Source organism: Pavona decussata, unplaced genomic scaffold, assembly GCF_977016875.1.
Source record: "Pavona decussata unplaced genomic scaffold, jaPavDecu1.1 SCAFFOLD_366, whole genome shotgun sequence".
NCBI lineage: Eukaryota > Metazoa > Cnidaria > Anthozoa > Scleractinia > Agariciidae > Pavona > Pavona decussata.
In genome coordinates, this window is record NW_028145742.1 from 1,357,501 (window position 1) to 1,382,804 (window position 25,304).

Below are 25,304 nucleotides of genomic sequence, written 5' to 3' on the forward strand. Positions count from 1 at the left end.
AAATTTTTTGCAGCACGAATGTGCCTCATTTAAAAGTGGTAGGTAGAAATTCTTGCTTGTTCGAGGCTTTTTTGCCGGTGCACGTTTCCCGTGTAAAATGTTGCATGAACAAGTCTGATATTACAGAGCATCTGACAGGATGCGGTTGTGCGGATCCGCATAATTCGCCTACTTCTGCATCCTCCGCATCCTTGGGGCATTTTTCCGCATAAAACAAGAAAATTGCTTCATATAAGCGAGAAACCAACTGCATTACCATGCTCAGAAGCAAAAATAGCGAAGAGATCGATCATTTTAAAGAAGTTTTTCACCCAAAACAGCGACGAACAACACGCCTTTTCGTTTTTAAACAATTTTATACCTCCAGGCATTCCATGCGTCAGTGATGGGCCTGGGTTCTAGTTTGGGACTTTCCCTGCCCAGTTTTCCTCGTCCAATTTAATGCCTGGTTACTAAGCTTCGAACAAACTTACAAGTGTTTTTTTTTATTAAAGTAATAATTAGTCACAGATTACATTGTCTCATTCTTGTCTTTTTTTTAACGATCGGGAAGACCCAACGTTCATGGCGTTGAAGAACATGGCAAAGGAAGATTCCTCTCGCTGCTCACCTCGCTTCTTCCACTCCCGCCAACCGGCCTTAAAACTATCCCCAAATCTCGTCATGTCGGCCGCTCGCCCTGCCAGCTCCGAGAGGTGTTTCAACAGGTGACGAGACAAATTGTTGCAGTACTCGAGCATGTCAGATACGAGGGCCCGCTCTTCTTCCTGGAGAAGGGCCTTCACCACCCAACGAATCACCTCTTTGACTGGATCTTCCAGCTCCGATTTCTCAACTTCTGAAGGAACTGACTGTGCAGCAGCCATCTTGACTCAACCTCTAAATACCACTTTCTATTATTTTATAAAACAACAAAAAGAAAAATTGCGCTTTTTTTTCTCGCTGATGCGTGAAAATTGAGGGGGTGGTCTGACGTCAGTGCCACCCAAAATTTTGTCACCAAAAAAAACAATGGCGCTTTTTTTTCGCTGATGTGTGAAACTCGAGGGGTGGTCTGACGTCAGTGCCACCCCAAATTTTGTCAAATATAAGTTCCTCCCATTACAACATTCAAGACAAGGGGCGTGTCATCTTGTTTTCCACTCTAAGCGCTACAAGTTTAAAAGATGAATGAAGCGTTAAATCGGAGAAAATTGTATCTAAAGAAAAATGTCAAACATATAAGACAAGTCGCCCAGGCCTATCGCCATCGAAACCAGGAGAAGATTCGTGTATGGGAACGTCGTTATCGAGAGAAAAATCGCGAGTTAAACAGAACCAGAAGCCGAATATATCAGAAACGTTATAAACAATGTCACAAGAAAAAAATCCAAGAGTACCAACGAATCTACAGAACAAAGAACCAAGACAAAAAATCAACCAATCTGAAAAAAGAAAAAAGCCGCCTAAAAAACAAAAAAAAAAGGCAAGTCGACCTCGAGTTTCTGAAAACGAATCATGTCCATGGTTCACATGTGCTTTTGACACGGACTCGCAGCAAATCGAACGCTTAGATCTCATAACCTCTCTGCTGTAAACTTTTTTTTTTAAGAGGGACATTAGAGTAGGCAGCTTAAGAGAGAAAAAAATCAAATAAAAGAAACTACCCAACTCTTTGAGCTTACAACTCAGCGTCTTCACCATTAGATCACCAAGACACTCGCACGTCTACAGTTTTGTTTTTTGGGATAGACATAGATAATAAGGCCAACTAAAATGGGGCTGGCATTCCATTCACCTTAACTTCGAACCCTGTTACATCTGTCATTGCTTATTAGTGCACGATCACAAACATCATTTGCCGACAAATTCCCCACTTATGCACATCTGGAAACTACCACATCCACATCACGTACTCATCCATTTTCCACCGGGTCATGAATGGCAACCACCACACTCACCACGACTCTATCACCACTACTGTGTGGCAGACCCACCACCCTGGACCTGAAATATTTATAAAAAACTAAACAATGGAACTTACACGATACAGTCTCTGGCTTTGTTTTTTTTCGGCAGGGAAAAAAAATCAGCTCGCGCGCGCAGCCCGCAGGTCCGTCCAGTGCGGGTCAGTGCAGCATGCGGGCGCGGCCCACGTCAGCGGCCGGCGGGGGTGGCTCATGTCAGCCAAGGTCAGCCAAGTGCGAGGCTTTTCTGCCACGCCAGTGAAGGTCAGTCAAGTGTTGCTACGTCGTTAGCCTCAGGCTGTGCTGCTCCGCGCTTGGCCGCACCTTTCAGGCCTCTGTGGCTTCATAAGGCTTATAAAAGCCAAAGCGTACCTACGTTCAGCTCATTTGAGCTTTGGCAGCCGCACGAGTAAGGTGCTCCGCGTTTGGCCGCGTTTCAGGCTCTAGGCTTAGGCTTCAACTAAGGCGCCCTCGTGTTAGCCTTCGTTGGGGTTCGTTCCACTGCAGTTGGGGTTCGACACCATTAGGGTTCTTCGGCACCACGGGAGACCAGGCCATAGGCTTAGTTAGGCTTAAGCCACCACTTAGGGCTCGGCGCCACGGTTAGGCTTAGGCTAAGGGTTCTTCAACGCGGCCTTCAGCGCCACGCTAGGGCTATATGGGCGCCTTAGGGTGGGCACCTTAGTGTTAGGGCTCTATGGGCACTTAGGGTTCGGCACCACGCTAGGAGGGACCATGGGCGCCGGCTGAGGTGGCGCATGGTGGTGTGGGCCACAATGATGACCCATGACATCACATTTTCTCAAACTTTTATTGGCAGCCATCTTGGAAAGACCGCACATGGGCACGGGCGGGCTAAACTGGAACACTATATACTACTGGGCCCTAGTCAGGGTATGTTGAGTTTTTCTGCCGCCTCCCCATTCCCGCTCCCCTCTGTAGTTTAGACACTCTCCCCAGGCTGCCTTTGCAGTTAAACCAAGATGGTGGGAGTTCGATTGAAGCATATGAGTCTCGAAAATCCCATCAAAAAATAGGGGACTGTGAACAGTCTATCAAAACATCAGCATTCAAATCTCTTTATGGTGGAGAAATTTACTTTTAGTTATCAACTCTGTTGATAACCAAACATACATTTCTCTCCAGTATGGATGCACTTAGACCAGTTCAAAATGGTTGAGATGTCTGCCATAAAAAGCAGTAACTCTGGGAAGCAGACATGGGATGCAGGCAACCAGTTCTATGAAAAGGTGCCTCAACAGACAGTAGAATGAATGTACAAATATTGTGTTCTAGAGATAATGAGGATAACATTTCTAAAACATATTGAAAGCGCTCATAATGGAGTTTTGAGACAAAGATGGACACTTACCGTTTTCTGTAGAATCTCTGACGGAGCCTTGAAAGGAAGATTTCAATAGCAGCAAGTTTAAGTTCTGCAATGATACAAAGTGAATTTTTACAACTCTCTAATGGATGACCATAAATTAAAAGATCTTGTAATAAAACTGAAGGTGTCATTAATTTTTTTTGTTCTTGCTGAGATAACATCTATTCCTCAACAGCAAAACACACCAAATCCACCAGATAGCAAGAATTCAAACATTCCATGTTCAATCTGAAATTCAAGCCTTCTTACCTTGAAGAATGTTTGAATCAGAGGAATCAAACTCAATTTCTTTGATGTCAACCTCAGCATAGTTGTCATACTCCTATCAAATGAAAGATGTCAACTACTGGATTACAGTTCAAGGTAAATTTCAACTACTGTTTACGCAACATTGCTCCCCAATTAAAAGCAATAACGCCCCTTGCTTCATCAGTGACTCTAAGCTATCCTGATATAATCTGGTGCTGACCTGTGAACATCTTAGCCCCAGATTAGATACCTTACCACTTTCCACTCAGACATGTGCGTTACATAGGTATACAATAACTTTAATTATTAAAAACTGAATCATTGTATAATGCAATTCAAGGGATTTGATTGGCTTAGCGGCTATGGTATATGAGCCATTAAACCATGGCCGAGAAATGGCCACCATTAAATTGTCTTCTGGTTATTCTTGCACAGCAAATTCAGTAAGATCTAGCAATATTTCTTGATCATTTTTAATAAAACAATTATTCCACTTGCGCTTTTTAGGATATGAGATGATTATAGCCAACTCTGCGCTACCCGCCTCATTGCCTATCTATCATCTCATATCCAACGCGTGCTCGTGGAATAATTATTAAATATATCACAACACAAGCTGCGTGATATCTTGAGACAAAGAAACAGACTCTTCACATCCAATCAAGGCATAAACTTTTCCACAAAATTTCAATACATGTCATTTATGATCAGTGAAGAATTCATCACAAGGAAACACTTTTTTCTACGTTCAAACACACCCACCTGATTTGTTAAATTACTACACACTACTGCGAAACATACAAAAACAAATGCATAACTTTAGAAGTAAAATTGATTTCATACCACATCAAAATCTCCCCTGCATGGCATATATCCAGACATTTCAAAACTTCTTGTTGAATCCATTGGAGGACGAGGAGGGTCTTCAGATACTATGAAAACACAATGAAGTCCACAACAGTTGCACAATTAAATTATCAACTGAAGAAAGAAAACCTCACCTAGCAAGCTTGCTTCCTTCTCTTAAACTACAGTCACACACTTATTAAAGCAGGAGAGCAAATAAAATTTTTGTAAAGTTTTACCCTAGTACTGAACTTTGAGAGCTACTCCTCCCAATGGGAATTTGTTTTGAACATGCTGGTGATCACACCTGATTCTTGCACTTTTAGTCATTCATTCATATTGCAGTCCCATGTCGATGAATTTTGAATGAAACATAAAATTATTTTACAATGTTTTGTGAACATTTTTTGCTTTCATTCATCGTTGATCAGTGAGATCGACCTGAACTGGGACAGAGGGACTTTGAACCTATTACAATTTGGTTACCGACATTCCTTAAAACCTAGTGATAATATGCGACATGCGACATATGAAAGCAGCATGTAAAACTACATCACCTTTTCTTTGGTTCTCAGTGGATAAAAATTATGTACAAACAATCACTTTTTTACCTACATTTTGAAACTATGCTCTCTACATTGAACAAATGAAGATAATTCGGCTGTCTACTTTAACTAATGGGTACCTTTAAAAGGAATACCAGCAGTGGAAGGTGATGGCGAACAGACAGCAGCTGACCTCAGCTCTGACAAACAAACACAAAGTGTAACGTAAGTCAAACAAAGAATGTCAAGAAATGCAGCGAATGGACTATAAAATTTGTAACTTAATGTCTCATAAAATTGACTGTGGGCTGTACTAAAAGATATCATTCTATAATTCAGATGTCATTTCTCCTTCACGGTTACTGTACCTGGGATCTGGAGAGCTTTACAAGGATCATCAATGTAGCATCTCATATAATGCTCCTCACATTCTAAAGAGTAAAACATAAATAACGCTCTAGATAAAAAACACTACTTACATTTTTGTATTCTGAAAAAAAAAAAATGGACTTACCTTGCTCTGTTTTACTCTGAACTTGTTTGGCAACCTCTTTCCTACATTAACAACATAAGATATAGAATTTACTAAGGCGGTGTTTAGATGACATCAATATGACATTCATTCTCATGCAAGAAAAAATTTTATTCCACTTTCACACAAACTACCGGTATGTTAAAAGTAGCATGAGTTTTATTCTGTAATGAAAAGTCACACCCATTCACCCCAGCCACTGGTCAGTATGAATTTTCATACTAGTACTGTACAATTCGATCTGGATAGTGCCCCCAATTATTGCTCTGCGCTAAATACATTGACACTTAAATAAAGTGATTTTTAAGGGTCTTGCACCAGTATGACACTATAAATCATACCAACGTGGGATTTTGGATCATTATCCAGGGTTGTCGCTAAGCGCCGGCTGCCGGCGAAATTCGCCGGCTGGAAAAGAGGTCATCGCCGGCTGAATTTTGGGTGGCAAACACTCGGTTAAAAGGGCAATGAACAGTTCTTTAGTTACCCACTAGCAATGGTTCGATTTAGAATAATATATTTTAAGTGAAAAGGTTCAATAAACTCCTGACTACCTTGAGTATCGATGCCATAAAGTAATTGAAATAAAGTCTTGTTTTGAGGACTTGTTTACCGTGTCCTCTTGCCGTTTTCTGCGTCCGCCATCTTGTCAACACGAAGCTTGGTAGCCCCCGCATTCAAGGCGTTGCGAAAGATTGGGAACGATTTTGTTACCAGGTATTTGTGTCAGATCGGAGAAAGAAGTAGTCTCCTTCGCAGCCGTTATTAGGGTCGTCACGCAACGCTCCTCCCCAGGAGCATTGCGTGATGACCCTAATAACGGCTGCGAAGGAGACTAAGAAGGAAGAAGTCTTTCTCTGTAGCATGACAGAGAAAAAAAACATGAAGGAACTTCACTGGTTAAATTTTATTGTTTATAACATGTTTACGCCCATGAATAGCAAGAAGAACTGGGCAAACGGAGGAACAACTGAACAAACCAGAAACCAAAAACCAGAAACGTAAACGGTCCGCCGAATGCTCGCCAGCGAAAACGAACGAACGAGAAACCGAGTGAACGAACCCGCGAAACTGGATGAACAGCTAAACGACCGTGTGGACAGCTCTTTTTTTTGCAGTTCTAAACGTTTATAAGAATCAATTTTCTGATATTCTAGTGCAAACTTAAAAGCACTTATCTTTTCGGAACGAATGGAAAGCGATGTAGCTTTCGTTCTCATTACTTTAATGTTAAGTAAATATTGAAAATCTTATGCACGTATTTTCATTTTTAATGTTAGAGTATACACAGCATTCATGAAAAACAGGTTTTAGTTAGATTAGATTAATTGTAGTTAGGTTTTGAATTTTGTTTAGGAGAGTTAGGTTATTTCTAATTTTTATATTCATGATGGATTTTACCGTGTTTAACCCTTTAACCCCTAAGGCAAAACGACATTTTCTCCAGATCCAAGACTACAGACTCAATGTCCATGTATGGTATACCATTTTAAAGCTACTCGCGAGTGTAGTTCATAACTGATATAATTATGAATGAGAAAAGTTATGGCTTTGAGATAAATGGCCTTAAAACTTAAAAATGTTAAAGTTCAAAATAGTCCCAAATATCCTTGTGTATATTAGGTATACCTCTAAACTATAACTTTGCAGTTCTCAACATGTTCATTAATGTGAGAGATGTATTAAGACCCACAACTTCTAGGGGGGAAAAGTTGAAAAGTTATGGGGGTGGTAAAGTTTTTATCCTTTTAATGAGTAGATCTTCACAAGACCATCTCCGTGTCAAAAATTCATAGAAATCTGTCAAATATTGAAAGAGTTATGGAATTATGTGCCAATTGGCACTCTTAGGGATTAAAGGGTTAAATAAAGAACCATTCTTCTAGTGAGCTCACTAAAAATAGAATTAAGAAAACAGCATAGATTGACAAACTGAACTAAACCAAAGCACTGTCTGCTCAGAAGGTCTGTCATTCTCCTTAGGGGCACAGTGAACAGACCTGGTAGAGAGTTCAAGGAACGCCAAACAACGAAAACCACACGAAGGAAATAAGGAAACGTAAAAGCGAGGGAGAAAATTTTGAATAAATTCAGGGTGAATCTCTGTACCACACGTTTCAAACTGCGGCACCACAGCTGACCTTCTCTTTAATGGTTGTTTCTTTTTGCATAAAAGAGCCCCTAGATTTCACCAGAGTGCACCAAATTGAATCAAAATTTTCAAAATTTCCTAGGGAGGCCCCCCATACCCCCCTAATTGGAGGGGGCGACCCTCTCCCATACCTACCCCTTCGTCGGCTAAGCCGACTGCAGAAGGCACTTCGCGCCTTCTTTAGCCGGCTCAATTTCTCAGCTAACCGGCAGACAAATTTCTTAGCTACAACCCTGATTATCATGTGAACGAATACAGAGACACAAGAGAGAATTGGGTCAAACTTGTACTGGTTTGAAAGACATACTGGTATCAATATAGTAAACCCTAATCATTCAATCAGGTTAAGCGAATAAACTTGTGTCCACACGACTCCAGGTCTAAACAATGGCAAAAATTTTGTTTGCTCACAGCAAGGCCTTGTTTTAACAAACACTGAAATAAACTTAAATTAAACCATATGTTCACTCTTCTTGAAAATTACCTGTAAAATCACCTATAATTTAAAAGTAAGCCTAAAATCTCACCAATTTTGAAATCCACAATCAGAGATACCATCTAAGAGGTTGATTTCTTCTTGAGCATTCCAACTCTTTTCCAAAACCGGAAAATTATTGCTCTGGACAAGTGGTGAAACAAAGAAGAGGAAAATTAATTTTACAGTGCAACAAACTCAACCAAGGCCACCCAACATTCATCAGCCAATCACAGGTCACGTTTACAACAAAGAAGTCTGGCTTTGGTAGTTTGTAAACCAATCAAAAACAAGAACATTTTTTTAAATTTCAAAGTGTCAGTTTTTTTTTCGGTGGCCTCAGTTGAGTTTGTTGCACTGTAACAAAAATTGCATCAGCACAGTTTTTTCATATCCAGTTGTACTTACAACTATTTCATAGCAGTGGTCATTCCGGTGATCTCTTTCCTCAGCTCCTCTTGAGAAACACTGAATGAAAACAAATACTACCAATAAATCCCACTCCATTTTATATCAGCTTGTACTTCTGACAGTAGATTACTTTATATTAACAGTAACCAACCTAAGCACATGATCATTCATGACTACTAGATTGTGTGACTTGGGGCTTTTTTGGACTGGCTGGCCAGACAAGGAATATCTGAACACCTTGGTAAGGGCTGTACTGGTATTCTGTGTTGTTCTTCAGTATTCCAGTTTTCCTGCTATGAGCACATAACCTAATCAGGCGTAACTCTTGACTTCACGCAGGGCCATGTTGAGTCTTAGAGGAACAAAAAGTTTTGTTTTTGCACGGCAGGCCTCGCCCAGACACAAATTCAGTGCAAGGCTTGCCATGCAAAAACAATGCTTTTTATTCTCCTGAGACTCAACATGGCCACCGAGTGACAAAGGTCTATACCGCACCACTCTGAAGCTCTTCCCCCAAAAATAGCGGCTATACAGCTTTGCAGTGAGAAAGTCACCCCTTTCCTCCAACTTGTAACACAAAGAAATAGCCAATACAAATATGACTGTGTCTCATACTTTAGTACGTGACCACAAAACGAATGTTCTTTCACTGTGTAACTGGGTAGCTATGTGCCCACTTTTAAAATATACTCCATGAAATAGGAGGGGAGGGGTAGGCTTTCTCACTGTGTAGCCACACAGCGACAATTTGTGGGGAAGAGCTAAGTGAGGCGGGGTATTGTGCAGTTACTCCCTTTCTTTAGCTTATAACTGACCAAATACTTTTTTCAAGCTGAATGGCAGTCAGGCTTTTAAAGCCATTTGCATGGGGAGGAGATAAAGAACTTTACTTTCACTTTTTTACACCTGTTATCTGTTTCAAGATGAAGAGACAAAACAGCCAAAGCAATTTACACTTACAATAATACTGACCTCTAAACAAAGTTCCACTTTTGCCACACAGCTACTGCACTTAACAAATGGCTCTTTTAAGACTCCGTGGCAAACCAAGCACTCTGAGACATCATCACTGGCTAGCTGACTCTCTAAGGAAACGGAATTTTCTTAAAATTTATCGAAAAACAAAACACACATACAATGTTTTTAAAAAAATATGTCAGACGAACCTTCCACGAGAACAGCCATTTTTGATACACGCGCGTCTTTAGTGTTAGAGACTGGAACGAGAACCCAGACTCCGCGCAAATTAGCAGGGACCTTTCTCCCCATCCCCTCCCCCACAACAGGCCAGGCCAAATGACCAGTCACCGATCCAAAGGTGGGGGTGGGGAGGAAGGGGGGGAGAAAATTCTAGTCTTTGAGACAAAAGAAAGTGATAATTTGTAGAACGAGCATACCAACTTGGTAAATAAGTTGTTTAGTTTGGCCCTGCTGAGAAAATTGAGCCACTCGTCTGGTGAAACGCGGTATCTGAGACAAGGTTATTTACAGAATTGAACCTGTAGGATCTTAGTGGCATATATCTAGAGTAATTCAGTATTCTAGAGTAAGGCTTCCTTGGTTTTCCTGTGCATTAAAGAGCCAAATTTCGGGGAATTTTCACGTGAAATTAGCAGATCTGCGATTGAGTGGAATTCAGTGGTTCGCATAGGTCACATTGTTGAGATTCTCGTCGGACAGAGTTGCCAGAGAAAACTGGAAATAATAGAAAATGAATACTTTTTGCCTTTACTTCGTTGTCCTTTGGTGTGTTCTGGCTGGTTTAAACGCCATTTTGTCATATTTTCTTTTTATTTTCACCTGAGCTACTATCCATTATATATAGTATAGTATAAAGTTAAATCTGTGTCAAAACTTTCACAAAATATCTGGTTCAAAAAGAAACGGCTACGCTTACTGACTTCGGCTCTACCAAATTCAGATTCGTCTGAACTGCACACGCAATACGAGACTGGCACAGATACACATCCATAAATGGCTTCTTTAATGAACATTTCTTTACATTAGCAAAATTAAACAACAGTGTTATAAATCTTTCTTCCCATCCGCAACTGAATTACGCCTTCTTCCTACCACACGCCTCAATCGGCAAATCACGTCACACAACCTTTGATTAAACGCCTTGGAAGGTGTCTTCTCTGAAGTGGCCTAAAAAAAGGAAAAAAAAAACAAACAAACGAACCCTAAATCGTCCTTACACACTACCCACAGGTGTCGTGCGGGTGATGGTCTCAGATGATGATGATGATAATGATGATGATGAGAATCTCCAGGTTGCCGTAACCACGACGACGATAATGATTATGATAATTTTTTTATATTGATGATTATGATAATGATGATGGTGGTGGTGAAAATAATGATGATGATGATAATGATGATGATGATGATGATGATGATGATGATGATGATGATGATCATGATGATGTAGGATGTCACGACGACGACGTTGATGATGATGATGATGATGATGAAATCTCCGGGCTGTTTAAAATGGGTCGATAATGACGAACTGTTAGCGTAATTATTCTCTCCCTCTTCAATGTACCTTGTAAGTAGAGGTCACGCCTGCGTAAATCATTGGGGAGCAATTTCCGGGACTTACAGAAGGTGCGACCTCTATTAATACGACTAATACAGCCATTCTCCACTGTTTGACGGCCTGAAATGGTAATACTTACTTGTGCGAGTCTTTCTTTCAATACCGAGTTTCTCAATGTCTCTTTACACAATTTAGATTGAAGTAATTGTATTTCATAGCAAAGCTTGTCTTCTCTGATCCTAGATTCGCGTCCCTCTTTCTGTAAAAGCGAAAACATCACGGACAGCACAGCTAGGACAGATGTTTATCAGTTCCCGGTATATACGTGGACTAGATTGCCCCAACCTGTCTATAAAGTGCAACGGTGTGACAATTACTTTTTGGATAAAACATGTTGGGGACAAATCTACAGCAATTTATGTGCTAATCAGCTGCAGGGACCATTTTGTAATCTACGTCAGGCTTACAAAAGATAATGAAAGTATCCTGGTCAATTTTCATCACTAAATGCTTTGTAGGCCTTCACCACCAGTCGACCATGTCGACCCTGGGTGAATGTCGGTGGTTTCGCCCTGTTGAAGTTCGCCCCACATATAACCGAGTTCGCCCCACAGTTAACCAAGTTCGCCTCCAAGAAGATCCAGTTCGCCCGACCTTAGTGCACCCCAGTGGTCAGAAAAACTGCAGCTGGCACAGCGTCTGGTTTGGCTGAGGCGGCCGATGTGGGATAACAGTCTGTCCTGCAGGTAGCCATGTCCGAAATGTGGTCTCTGACAAGCTGACAGACTTTCGCCTCCCTTCGACGGTTCATCTGTCTTCAACTGGCTTATGGATTCTGTCTTTAGCTGGCGCTGGACAATACTTTCCCACCTGGGGGACCTACTTCGGTCATCTGCGATGTCCTTCCACAATTTGATGTCAACACCGAGAACTTAGAGCAGCAGAAAGACGATGTGCTCCAGACAGACATAATTACTCATTACAATAACTGCACTTTTTTCAGTTACCTGATCTTAAAAAGCATGGTTTTGTCCATGCGTTTCAATGTTAAGATGGTTTTGGCCATCTACATTCAGTTGACTTTGCGAGACAGGAATTCGATGCTTTGTCTGCTTTCTCCCTGAGGCACGTGGTGTGGCAACGCGTGATTCGGGGAGCGGGCAGGTTCAAAGTACGAAACTTGATAGGACATGGGTTTTGTTGCATTTTATTTGAGCTGGCTCTGTCGCTGGTTTCATATAGAACTGCTACACCGTGCTGACGAGTTCCAATAAGAACGAAACAGCTGTCCACGGTTGCAGCCCTGTTTTGTCGGTTTCTGTCGGGTTGTTGTCTCGCAAAGTCAACTCTTTCACGTAGTATCAGCCTTGCAGTTTGTGTTACAGTTTATTTTTGGCTGATTAGGTCTCTTGTAGATCCTACGTCAACTGACAGCATTATCGTTCGCGGTCCTTTGCAGTTTTCACGTCTACCTGATCTTACCAGTTTTGAGTGTAAGTTTTCTGTCAAAAGATTGCATTGGAATTCCTCTACGCTCAAAGTATCCTTTATGTCTTGCATTTGATTTTCCATGTTCTTCATTTTATTCTTTAGATTTTTGTTCTCTACAATCAGAAGGTGGTTCTCGTGTTCCATCTTCTGTAAAAGGAAGTCTGGGAAAAATTGAATCAAAATTGTTACTAGAAGAATCTTATTCGACAACGTACAAAGATCTCGAGCTGACTGACAAATCAACATATAAGACTGACGACCAAACTTACCAACCTCGTTTCCGGGAAAAGAGAGATCATGGGAACGAGGTTGCCAAACTTACCACACAGTTCACGCCTCTCGTCACTGTTGAGGTAATCACAGTCAAACATCCCAGTGGCACTTTCAAATATCATCATTTAAGAACTTTCCTGTGAGTTTAAAATGGATGTGTGAAATTGTTGCCGACTAAAAGTGTGTTAGATGTCAGCAGAGCTAAGCCTCATCAGCACTGAGAGAGCAACAACACTAAGAAGCAATTGATATGATCAGTTTCATCTTTTCCTGGGAGCTTTCAAGGAGTAACGACGACGGCGACGGCAACAAGAACGTCAAAAAATCAATCGGCTTAATAACCAAAACAACAACTCTACACGTGCATTACACTTTTTGATACATTTCTTTGCCGTCACTGCACGACTAGGACGTGAAATTTCCCGACGGCACGTTTTATGGAGGACGTAAACGCACAACAACGAATTTTTCTTTCTCTTTCTAACGTGGGTGCGGTCTCCTAGAATTCAACAGCAGGAAATTTCACCTACATTTGACATTTAAAGCGAGTTGGAATAATCGGTCGTGACGAGGTTTAAAAAAAAAACAAACGTGAATTTAAAAGTGACTGACGTTTTCGCTGCCGTCGCCGTCGTCGTTGATAAAACGGCTCCCTATTTAACAAAATTAGGTGACAGTTTGCCCAAGCCAGAGAAAAAGTTAAACTATAATAAATACATGTTTTTTTTTCGTTGTAAACAAGCACAGTTTGCCAGCTGAAAGAACTTAAGTCGTTTCAGTAGTTAGTGAACACTACTTTGCTATTTTGTGCCGGTTCAAGGGCTGGTTCACGCGCCCTGTAGTGAGATTGACAGAGGTTTCGTTGAATTTATAAAAGGAAAAACTAAAACACCTTCATAACTTACCTGAATCTTAGAGACGACAAAGGAATTTTGATCGTGAAGCTAAAGCCGTTCTTTATGACGTAGAATAATTATATCATTTGATGCTCGAGCACAGTTCCCTTTGCCAACGCCTTGAGAGTCAACCAAATAAAAAGGCAGACACCTCCTAAAAGAGGAAAGCTCTCGTGTAACTTCTCACGTGCGTTTTAAATTTATGTACATTTCTTTGTTGTCCTCTGCAAAACAACGACGAGCCAACCAAATTAAAGTTTTGTGGAGAACGTGGGCAAAAGGGGAAGTTTTCATTTCTTTCTTAGCTCGAACACCTTGCCTACCAGTTTGGTCCCTGGGTAGTTCGCCGTTTTTGTGCAAGTTGGATGAGTTGAATTGAAATAATCGCGAAGTCGGCCCAAATAAAGTGAAGTAATATCTCAAGTCACGTTTTCGTTTCCGTCTAAGTTCCCTAATTAGGATTAAGGTTCAAACATAGCCCCACTAACGCGGACATTTCTTTAGATTAAGATCAAGATTAAGATAAGTGGAATCGTTTATTAAAAACAACCATTCTCCTGTAATTATAGACGAACTGTCAGATTCCAAGGCAATGAGAAACTGATAAATGTTCTCCTTAAAGCCAAAAGGAAGTTAAGAAGCTACTACGGGGCGACGGCAAGGAGAACGTTACAAAATAATTGGGTTTAATGAACAAAACAAAGGCCTTGCACGTGCGTTATAAATTTGGTACATTTCTCCGCCACACTTGGCCAAACAACAACGTGAAATGACCAAATTTAACATTTGTGGAGTGAATGACATATATGTCAGGTCATTCAACATGCAGAGATGGTTGTATTCTTTGCATTATGACAGTTTTAATGGCATACACGCCAAAAAAAAATGAGGATGCACAAATTATGGAAATAGGGAAGAACCACTCTTTTTTGTTGCCGCACAATAGAGTCCTAAAGTGATGACGTCACAAAACTAAATTTCTGATATTATGGGATTTGGAATAAATGTGATGGAATATTTTCAGCCTGGTGAATAAATGAGAACGATGTATTATTCAGTAAGTGACACAGGCATACTCGGAAAAAAAATCTGAGTGCTCCGGTGTCACTTACTGAATAATAGATCATTCTTATTATGGGATTTGTTGAGACACTTTGGAAGCGCATGATGAAAAGTGTCCACTTCCAAAAAATCATCATCTTATTGCTATTTGGGGGTTACTTTGATATTAGTACTGTTATGCTTCGATGACACCGTACAAATTCTTGTAATTTTGTCTCAGTTTCAAACGTTTAGAACTGAGACAAAATTAAAAGGATTTGTAAGGAGCCACGATGTCTCACTCCCACATTGCAATAAGATGCTGATTTTTGGCAAGCAGGCTTTATTCATCACAGTCTTTGAATAATTTCAAAAATTCAAATATTTGTGACATACCACTTTAGTACTATAATTATGAAAACTTCACCTCATTATGACTCTGCTGAGAAATCTTTATTACACTTTCTTGATCATTACAAACAAAGCCCATTGCAAAGATTATGCAATACAAAGATAACACTGTCTTCCTCCAAGATTATTCCACAACCCTTGAATGCATGTTTTCGAAAGGAGAGCTGCATAAAAGAAATCTTGATCATTTTCAGGTGGGGAATGTGCACAGATTCCAGAGCATTGGGTTGTTTCGTTAGTTCTTGCTGAAAGCAACTTCTCAGCACACTTCTTAGGAAAGACCTAGGAAATAATTAACACAGTAACATGAAATAAACAGCTACTTAATGGCTTTAAACCTTTAAGCCCTAACAGTGATCAGCATCAAATTTCTCCTTGTAATATCAATGCTTATTCAACCCCTGAGGTAGTAAGAATTAAGGATATGATCACCCAAGGTGAATTTTCTTGATACTTTAATAACTTCTCCCCAGTACTTTTATAAGAAAAGTGTGAGGACAAGATAGGAGAATTTCTTCTTTGATATTAGGGGTTAAAGGGTTACTGTTGAATAGACAGGCACCACTCATTCATTTGGCTTGTTCAGACTGGCTATAAATCTTTAGAAAGGCAGGCATCATATTCTGAGTAAATGGGTGTCAGTAAGTGGGTCCTGACTTCTAATAAAACTCCTGAGCCACTTACTTCATCATTATCATCCTCCTAACATGGAACAATGATTTATTGTGATTTAGATACACTGATATTTTTGGTAGAGAACTAACTTTTACAATACCCAACAAGTTGATAAGTTGAGCATACAATTTTGAAAAATATTGTAACTTAAGTGGGCCCATTTTCAAAACTCCCGCTAGATATACAAATGCATGTTCTCTAGATTACTGCTGTAAGCATCTCCCCTTCCCCAATTTGTTTCTTACCATTTGCCAGTTTACACTGCCTGAGGGCCTCATTGAAGCCCTGACACAGTGAGATATCTCTCTGATTCTGTGCACACTCAACAAATTCCTGCAATTCAAACTGACATGGACCCTGATGCTGTCGTTGTCCACCCATTGGCTGGTTATAGTCTTGATGCGGCGCTGCTGCTGTGTCTTGCTGATAAGCTGGCTGCTCCGATCCACCACCATGACCCCCAAACAAGGCGCCACTGACGGCATGACCCTGAAAACAGATGTGATAACTTTTAAGGGCACTGATATCCTTGACTAGAGGAAGAAATTTTGTTTTCCTAAACACTAATAGCAGTACACAGAGATTAATTAATTTAAGAGTGGAGGGCATGTTAGAAGCTGGCTGTGCAGTATGCATAAAGTATTGTACGTGGAATGCATGTTAGATGTACAGTGGAACCCTGATTTTATGATCCTCTATCTAACAATATTCCCGATTTAACGATCAACATTCTGTGTTCCGGCAAAAGTTATTTATAAATCACGAGTTGATTACAACGATTTCCCGATTTAACAATATGATTTTGCTGTCCCCTTGCCATATCGTAAAATCGAGGTTCCACTGTAGTACACAGAAAGCAATTAGGGACCTACCACATAATGTCATAGAAATTGCGGACAATGCTAAGTTCCGCAAATTATTGTTATTTATGATTCTCTAGAAACCCGCTGACCCGAGATGTAAATAATATCATTCATTTAATGAACGAGGTTACATCGAATAAATAAGTGAAGTGAAGTGTAGGACCTTCAGATCAGGGTATGAGTACGAGATTGAGTACGAGTACAACTTTCAAATTTCAAATCAGTCTCATCCCCAGAACTCTCACTCTTTCCTGTTGTTTACCTGCACAACCAAGATTGGTGTGACAAGCTGTTGTCTAAACCAGGCTAACTAGATTTGAAAATCTGGCACTTGTAGATAAATCTGAAGGCCCCTATTAATTCAAGAATGGAAGAAGTATTATGGCTGACTACATAATACACGAAAATAAATTCAATTTTTCTTTTTATGAACAAGGAACACCTATAATTTTCTACCTAGCTTTTAACTCTTCATGCTGATAAAATGGGGAATTCATACATTTTTATCTCTATCTGTATACACATTACACACTTATAGAAGGAAGACTCAAGCTTCATATTAACCTGATATAGTGAGCTTAATTAACTTTTGAAGCAATAGAATGCGTGTGTTTGTTAGTGAATTTATTCTGAACAAATGATACATTCAAGAGCTGAATGAGGTTACTGCTAAGATGTAAATCACAATTTATGCCTCGTAGTTATTCCTTAAAGTCGGGAACAACATCTATCTTTGTGCTAGCTTTTGTAGCTTGTATTGGGCTACAACGTAATACTATATATTTCTTCAACAAAACGTTTAAATGACTTTTTCAGTAAAATAACCAACCACAGTTGATCCGATCGCTACACCAGCTGCTGTAGAAGCCATTTGTCCAAACAGTCCAGGCTGTTGCGGACGTGCTGCTGTTGGTTGTGCCACGCTGGAAGCAGGTTTGGCAGCAGGAACGCTTGAAGTTGGCTTAGGGGGCGCTCGGGGGACTGCAGGTGGTGCTCTACTAAACGTAGGAGATGATCGACCACTAGATCGTCTTCCACCACGAGGCATTATTCTTCTTTTAGTTTTAAATACCGAAGAAAATAATAACAGAACGTATAATACCAGTATTGGTGCACACACTTATGTAATGTGGAAACAAAATGGCGTTCAGATATGATGCAAACTCGTTTTCTATTGGCTCATCGTGACGTCGCTAATTCATCGTCTTCCCAGGTATCTTTGCTGCTCTTCTCCAATCCCCCATGGCTCATTTGGCTCATTGCGTATTACGTAACGAGAACAACGAACAAAGTCAGCTTTGCAAAACGGCATTCACCTAAAAACATTGGGGCTTTTCACTCGTCACGCACAATTCGTAAAATTCTTTCACGTTCACCTAAAAATCGAGTAGTTCACGTTTCACGGTAGGTATGCTCTGCGCTCAATAAAGATTTTCATTATTATTCGATTTACCACTGCTTTGTGAAATATCTGTAAAACCAACCCGGTGAACCTATTTTCTTTTTTCAGATTTCTAACCACAATATCGTTTGCCAACTGCCGTGAAAATTTAAGGAAAATCCTAGTGTTAGAAATATCAAATTTTGCGCCTAATATCTAGCCAATGGACATTTTGGCCTACCTTCAGAGGTAACGAATTAGATTAATCATTATTTTGTTGAATATCTCAGTAGTACTGGTTAGGAATAGTTTTCAAACAGATTTCAGATTGAAAATGATTTATGAACAGGGAAAAAATTCTATGAAATGAGCCGTTAACTGTTCTCTTCAGAAAATAATTCCTGTTTTTGGCAAATACTCTATTATAGTCCTTTTTGAACCAACATGCAGAAAATGCCATATTTCAATGCTTCGTTGCAGAAGAACAAGCATGGTGACCCTCTTTAAGTTTTTATTTCATTTATACAGTTTACATATAGTGAACCACACATGGGCCAAGCTTGGACAAAATCTGAGTGTAGGTTCTATTTTAGGGGAATGACCTCAAGCGAAAATCGGTCTAAAGTTGTTGCAGCTCGGCTTCCGATTCAGTTTTAAATTCTTTGAAAGCTTTGAAGGAGGCTGTTTTGATTGCGATAAGAACTCCGCCACCACCTCGATCAGACCGATCTCTCCTAAATATTGTAAAGCCAGAATGCAATATTTCAGAGTTGCTGATATTTTGGTTCAACCATGTCTCATTGACGCATATAACGTCAGAGTTTTCGGCGTACACCAGGTCCTGGAAGCGAAGGAGGTTACATACGAATTACCAGTTTAATGTGCTGTCTTAGTGATAACTTTTTAAGCTTCTGGCATTCATCACGAGGCAATTGATCTTACCAGCAGTCGAAGCAGAAACTGGTCCAGGGTTAGGATTGATGTCACCAGATATCAAGAGGTGAAAGGTAGCATCTGAGTTGTTGTAGTAACAAACGTGGCACATTTTTATTACATGGCACAGTAATAAGAGTTGACTTAATAGCCCAAAACAAAATATAGCAACGGCTTTCACAGAGCTCTTCGATTGACGACCTGATTCCCTTTACAATGTCAACAATCCATCGAAGGAGCAGTCGTTTTCGGGAAAACGGCAATAAAAATTGTGAGAGTGAAATAAGGTAAAAGGAGTCCAAGACTAGCGGTACCTCTAAGAGTACAGGTCGTTGACCACGCGTTATCCTTCTGTCATTATATCGTTTAAGCCCGTGGGCATGCTCAAACCTCAAAACGTACCACATGGAAGACAAAATGACTACATTGACATATATATACATGACTGAATCTCAGTTTAGGTCAGTAAGGTGGAACTGAGGTGCCAACGAAAGGGATCTGTCTCATATGGTCTAGGGGCCGTCTTTTCTCTCCCTCACTGTCTTGTCGGGGACAAGGTATCGGAAAGTATCACGGAACCATCTCCAGCTGGCATAAGCGAACCGCGGGCCGAAATCTCGTGGTGCATCGTCATGGTACAACGCTCCGGCACAGTGTCCAGAGGTACCGCTGTCGGCTGTATTTTTCCCTCTTTTTCAGCCATTTTGATATTAATATATTAAGGCTGGCAAGTCGCCCGAAGACATCGCAGGGAAAGAAGCGTTTCATTTATGTCCCTTGTCATGTCCTTGTCAAATTATCGACAGGTATTGTGTACTATTCATAGCCTTTAAGCCAATTCTGCATATTAAAGACGCTCCCCTGAAAATATAACATCGATAAATACATTTACGCGCAAGGGGAATTGCAACCCTTAGGTGTCCAAGATCAAGGGCCCGTTTCACAGGAAACTCCTCCGCGAATCTGGAGAAATTTTCGGAAAAATGTCAGGGAAACATGAAATAATTATGGTACAGTAGGATATTAAAACTCGGGAAATTCGAAATCTTTTCCGTGAATGTCACCGAAAAATTGAGAGGATATTCTAAATTTCCGGAAGAGGGTAATTTTATTGGACAAAAATGCCTGGAGAGGCCCATGTGTTTTTTACGGCCTTTTCGAGTGGAAGAAAAGCGCTGGTCATGTTCTGCGTAAAAAAGTTTGCGAGTATTACGATTTCATTTTTGCTGAGATATAATAATAATTGCGTCGACGAAGGAGACGCTTCCTAATCGAGTCGTGCATGTTCCTAAGCGCGAGAAATCGAGAAACGAGGTTATATGTAGGTTCCATCTTGAAAGGTCACAATAGCATCTTGACGTCCCAATACTGTCCATCATGCCCAGCGCACGGGTTCCTTAGCGCGAAAAGTCGAGAAAAAAGGTTGTATGTCGGTGCCATCTTGCAACGTCACAATAGCATCTTGAAGTTCAGATACGGTCCATCATGCTCAGCGCGTTTTGTACCCAGTACCTACCTCTGTACATGTTCCTAACCGCGAGAAATCGAGAAAAAAGGTTGCATATCGGATAGGATTGATATAAAAATAAATAGCAAAAAGTGTCAAAAATGACGTTTCGGGTATATAACCTTTCTTCAGTGTGGTTTTCTCTACACTGAAGTGTCTTGCATCTCCGAGGAATTTTCCTTTCACCGTTCATTACAAAAGAGGTTGTATGTCGGTTCCATTTTGCAAAGTCACAATAGCATCTTGACGTCCCGTGCGCGTTTCGTACCGTTCCTCGTGGTTTCGCTTCGAAAAGTACAAGACAAGGTATAGTCGAGGTGAAAGCCTCATCACATTCAATTTGAAGATGTTCTGAAATTGTAAACACCAAGGTCTGATTTGATAAGGGTTGCATTAAACATATACAAATAAAGAAGAAGAAGAAGAAGAAGAAGAAGAAGAAGAAGAAGAAGAAAAAAAGAAAACGTCCTGCATGAGTAATAACCTGCACTGGGAAAACAAAGAAGAAACTGGAACTACAGTACCCCCGCCGCACCCTTGGTAGGATGCCCTGTAAACACCTGAGACTGGTTGCATAAAACGTTTTAAGATTGTTAACGATTGTTTTCAGACAATAACCTATTGTTTTGCAACTATAGTTACAGGTTCCTTTAATCTTAACATGATTTATGCAACCCAGCTAGGTGCCTAAGGGCCTAAGGCGACGCACTATAATCTTTGATTACTACTAGTAATATTCCTTATAGTCGGGAATGCTTATGCCTCTGGATTCCTCGAGGAACATAGGGCCGCAACGACACTCCTCCAACGCACTCGGTTTTGGCTCGTCCTCTTCAGTTCGGCCCACGACATTCCGGTAGACTTCGTCTCGGCTTCAATGCTTCTCCGCCAGGTCTGCTTCGGGCGACCAACTTTGCGCTTCCCCTGTGGATTCCAGTCTAAAGCCTGTCTGGTGATGTTGGTTTCAGGCTTCCGCAAAGTATGGCCAATCCAGCTCCATTTTCTCTTCTTGATTTCAGTCTCCATTGGGGTCTGATTTGTTGTTGCCCACAGCTGTTCGTTGGAGATAGTCTCTGGCCATCTGATGTTGAGGATGTTTCTGAGGCATCTGTTGGTAAAAGTCTGAAGTTTGTGGGTGCTGGTCTTGGTCACTCTCCACGTTTCTGAGCCATAAAGCAGGACTGACTTCACGTTGGTGTTGAAAATGCGGATCTTGTTGCGGAGTGAGAGGGCTGTTGATCTCCAGATTGGTCTCAAGGTGTTGAAGGCGTGTCTGGCTTTGTTGATTCGGCACTTGATGTCTTCGTCTGTCCCCCCGTCTTTACTCACGACGCTGCCCAGGTAAACAAACTTGTCAACTTCTTTGATGTTCTCTTGGTTTAGCTGTAGTGGATCTTGCTGCTTGTTGTTCACTCTCATGGCCTCAGTCTTTCCAATGTTGATTTGGAGTCCAGTCTTTACTGCTTCTTCTGCCACACGACAGAGCTTCTCTTGTGCGTCTTGATGCCTATGGGAGAGAAGGCTGATGTCGTCTGCGAAGTCCAAGTCCTCCAGCTGTCTAGTAAAAGTCCACTGGATACCTGTCCTCCGGCCTGCTGTAGACTGTCGCATAACCCAGTCAACCACCATCAGGAAAATCGTCGGTGAGAGTAGACAACCCTGACGTACGCCGGTATGCACGGTGAATGGTTCCGTCAGTTTCCCGTCGTGGATCACTTGACAGGTGGCGTCTTCGTACATCTGCTGTATGATGGTGACAAACTTTGGTGGAAATCCATAATGGTACATCAGTTTCCAGATGACGTCTCGATTAACACTGTCAAACGCCTTCTGGAAGTCCACGAAAACTGTGTACAGGGGGGTCTGCCACTCCAGGGACTGTTCGATGATGATCCGTAAGGTTGCGATGTGGTCCGTGCATGAGCGGTTTTGTCGAAATCCTGCCTGTTCGTCCCGGAGTTTCTTGTCTAAGGCGGTTTTCAGTCTCTCTAGGATGATTCTGCTCAGTACTTTGCCCGGTATAGAAAGCAGCATAATTCCCCTCCAGTTGTTGCAGTTGTTCGGGAATAACAGCTATTTTTATGCTAGCGTTTGTAACTTGTATTGGGCCTTTGATTAATCTACGACGTGATACTTTATATTTCTTCAACAAAAAGTTTAAATGACTTTTTCAGTAAAATAACCAGCCACAGTTGATCCGATCGCTACATCAGCTGCTGTAGAAGCCATTTGTCCAAACACTCCAGGCTGTTGCGGACGTGCTGTTGGTTGTGCCACGCTGGAAGCAGGTTTGGCAGCCGGCGCACTTGAAGCTGGCTTAGGAGACGTAGGAGATGATCGACCACTAGATCGTCTTCCACCACGAGGCATTTTTCTTCTTTTAGTTTTAAAATACCGAAGAAAATAATAACAGAACGTATAATACCAGTACTGGTGCACACTTATGTATTATGGAAAATGGCGTCCACATATGATGAAAACTCGTTTTCTATTGGCTCATTGTGACGTCGCTAATTCATGGTCTTCCCAGGTATCTTTGCTGCTCTTCTCCGATCCCCCATGGTCCATTGCATATTACGTAACGAGAACAACGAACAAAATCAGCCCCTTTTACCACTTTGCAAAAGGGCATTCACCTAAAAACATTGGGGCTTTTCACTCGTCACGCACAATTCGTAACATTATTTCACCTTCACCCAAAAATCGAGTAATTCACGTTTCACGGTAAATTGAAGTAGGGATGCTCAATAAAGATTTTCATTATTATTCACGGATTAATTGTTTCCTATCAACTCGACTGACCTGTTTACGCTGTCTACGCTCCAAAGGTAACTCGTTTTTCTTGTAACCTCGATACCACTAGGTCTGTGAGGGCAAATCGTATCGTGCAAACTTAACCCTATTACTGTAAGTATGCTAAAATCCTGTTTCCAGCTACGATGGTTTTGGACCACTGGGCCCTGTTCCTATGCGATTTTCTACTTGTATTACAGTACTAACGATTACAAATGCTCTCAAAATCAAGCATAGATCTAGAGCAGGAGTATCTAACGACCCTTTTAGAGAAAGTTAATCGTATGTTGCACTAAACACTAGCTGAGTGTCCCTACGTCAATCTTGGCTACTATTTAACGTTCCTGGGAAAAAATACCCGCTCTTCACAGCCAGCGAGCAAGACTTTAGAGAAATGAAAATCCGCAGCCAAATATAAGTGTGATGTATGTCACGGCTAGCCAGCAAGCAAGTCAGCTTATATGTACGTAGCGTCTTCCTGAGACTTGATTTGTTTATATATCTTTGCGTCATCGGCAAACATGGCAACATGCCTCGTCAGGACCGAATCGGGCAAGTTATTTACATAGATGAGAAAAAACATCGGGCCTAAAATGGAGCCCTGAGGTACTCCGGAGCTGACAGGCAGAGTATCAGAGGTTTCGCCCAGCACTGTTACACGTTGGTAGCGACCCATCAGGTAAGAGTTTAACCACTGCAAAGATGCTGCTTCCAAATCCGAACTCGTGCAACTTTTGCAGCAGGCAGCCGCGGTTTATCTTATCGAAGGCCTTAGACATATCCATATAGATCATATCCACCTGTTTTCTGTCGTCTTGTAGGGAGCCCACGTGGTCCAAAACTTCCAAAAGGTTGGAGGTCCATGATTTTCCTCTGATGAATCCATGTTGACAATCTCTTCCCACCTCGTACAAAAATACACATCGCTCCAATACTTTGGATACCAGTGACGGTAAGGAGATGAGCCTGTAATTCTCTGTGTACTCGGCCTCACCCTTTTTAAAAACTGAACAGGAACAACGTTTGCTTCCTTCTACTTCTGCGGTAAAGAACCAGTGCTTAAAGAAGTTTCGCTAGGATTTTATCAGGTCCTGTGGCTTTCGTGACATCAAGGGCATCGAGCACGGATTGGACTCCGCTAACCTTAACCGTTATTTCCGACATATCAGGAGAGGATGTAGCCTTCCACGCAAACGTCCTTAGGGGTTCGTCACGCGTTTCCTCCCCCACGAACGCGTAGTTTCTTCGCTCTGAACTCTCCCAATTTCCACCCTTTAAACTGTCGAGTACTACTTAGAAGTTATTATGTTAAGGACAATCAGAACAATAGATCCCTTCTGGGAGAGGGCAGAATTTAATGTAGGATTAATGAATAAATCAAATGATGATTTGATATCGCACAGGAAGGGATGAGTGGGTCCCCTCTCTAGCTCGTGATATGTGCCTAAAAAATAGATTTTGATTGGGCCGCTTCTGTTAAAGACAATTAGAACAATACATCCTTACTTGGAGAGGACAGAGTTTAATGCATAAATTAATGTGCAGATTTGAGGCTACGTGGAAGAAAAAAAAGAGATACCCGACCCAAACGTTGTCCTCAACAGGAGCAGCTATCGGGTCGGTTTTCACAGAAAAATAATTGAACTTTTGGTGCCACAAGGCCGTTGTGACTTTCTCATTCCACACTATCCTTCAATTCAAATTCTTATCAACAAAAGAAGCGTCTGAGCTTCCCCTTTCAAAGATTTCTTTTTTTCAATTTTTTTGTCAGCTTGAAACGTCACGTGATCACGCGGACAATAGTCACTTACTTCCATATTAGGAGGGTACAATTGACAGTGCTTTGGTACCGCAGTGATCTACATAATACGCTTTGGTTTGCTTTGCAAAATAACGGAAAATATCCGTTTGAAAAGATTCAACGCATTAAACCTTAAAAAAAAGCACTTGCA

General features: G+C 41.2%; 3 protein-coding genes and 1 long non-coding RNA gene across 4 annotated transcripts in view; 1 reads left to right on the top strand and 3 right to left on the bottom strand.

The window, feature by feature from the left end:
- Nucleotides 1-9,767, bottom strand: part of LOC146452635 (transcriptional adapter 2-alpha-like) — a 23,904-nt gene extending 14,137 nt beyond the window's left edge. The window contains exons 1-10 of the mRNA XM_085097321.1: nucleotides 9,713-9,767; nucleotides 9,519-9,631; nucleotides 8,544-8,603; nucleotides 8,188-8,279; nucleotides 5,491-5,531; nucleotides 5,345-5,407; nucleotides 5,117-5,176; nucleotides 4,429-4,517; nucleotides 3,586-3,658; nucleotides 3,319-3,382 (exon numbers count right to left, since the gene is read on the bottom strand). Of these exons, the coding sequence (XP_084953447.1) occupies nucleotides 3,319-3,382; nucleotides 3,586-3,658; nucleotides 4,429-4,517; nucleotides 5,117-5,176; nucleotides 5,345-5,407; nucleotides 5,491-5,531; nucleotides 8,188-8,279; nucleotides 8,544-8,603; nucleotides 9,519-9,631; nucleotides 9,713-9,731 (674 nt within the window). The 5' untranslated portion in view covers nucleotides 9,732-9,767. The remainder of the gene's footprint in view (nucleotides 1-3,318; nucleotides 3,383-3,585; nucleotides 3,659-4,428; nucleotides 4,518-5,116; nucleotides 5,177-5,344; nucleotides 5,408-5,490; nucleotides 5,532-8,187; nucleotides 8,280-8,543; nucleotides 8,604-9,518; nucleotides 9,632-9,712) is intronic.
- On the top strand, nucleotides 5,875-7,645 carry LOC146452637 (uncharacterized). Its single transcript, XR_014859639.1, has 3 exons — nucleotides 5,875-6,254; nucleotides 6,349-6,912; nucleotides 7,369-7,645. It is a non-coding gene; the product is annotated as an uncharacterized LOC146452637 (long non-coding RNA).
- Nucleotides 9,768-10,507: 740 nt separating the features above from the next.
- On the bottom strand, nucleotides 10,508-13,814 carry LOC146452638 (uncharacterized). Its single transcript, XM_085097427.1, has 5 exons — nucleotides 13,758-13,814; nucleotides 12,902-12,989; nucleotides 12,571-12,740; nucleotides 11,228-11,347; nucleotides 10,508-10,694 (listed from the first exon to the last, which is right to left on the bottom strand). Exons 2-5 carry the CDS (start codon nucleotides 12,975-12,977, stop codon nucleotides 10,572-10,574), a joined length of 489 nt encoding a protein of 162 aa, XP_084953553.1. The 5' UTR covers nucleotides 12,978-12,989; nucleotides 13,758-13,814; the 3' UTR covers nucleotides 10,508-10,571.
- A 1,406-nt stretch (nucleotides 13,815-15,220) lies between these two features.
- LOC146452639 (coiled-coil-helix-coiled-coil-helix domain-containing protein 2-like) lies at nucleotides 15,221-17,924 on the bottom strand. Its single transcript, XM_085097322.1, has 3 exons — nucleotides 17,568-17,924; nucleotides 16,121-16,364; nucleotides 15,221-15,482 (listed from the first exon to the last, which is right to left on the bottom strand). Exons 1-3 carry the CDS (start codon nucleotides 17,784-17,786, stop codon nucleotides 15,472-15,474), a joined length of 474 nt encoding a protein of 157 aa, XP_084953448.1. The 5' UTR covers nucleotides 17,787-17,924; the 3' UTR covers nucleotides 15,221-15,471.
- Nucleotides 17,925-25,304: the final 7,380 nt, after the last annotated feature.

Coding starts and splice junctions, on each gene's coding strand:
- LOC146452638 (XM_085097427.1), bottom strand. CDS start 12,977: ATGATGATATTTGAAAGTGCCACTGGGATGTTTGACTGTGATTACCTC. Junction 12,741..12,901: donor CGAGAGGCGTGAACTGTGTG/GTAAGTTTGGCA, acceptor AATTTTTCCCAG/ACTTCCTTTTACAGAAGATG. Junction 10,695..11,227: donor TGAAAGAAAGACTCGCACAA/GTAAGTATTACC, acceptor TCCTTTTTTTAG/GCCACTTCAGAGAAGACACC.
- LOC146452639 (XM_085097322.1), bottom strand. CDS start 17,786: ATGCCTCGTGGTGGAAGACGATCTAGTGGTCGATCATCTCCTACGTTT. Junction 16,365..17,567: donor TAGCGATCGGATCAACTGTG/GTTGGTTATTTT, acceptor ATCTGTTTTCAG/GGTCATGCCGTCAGTGGCGC.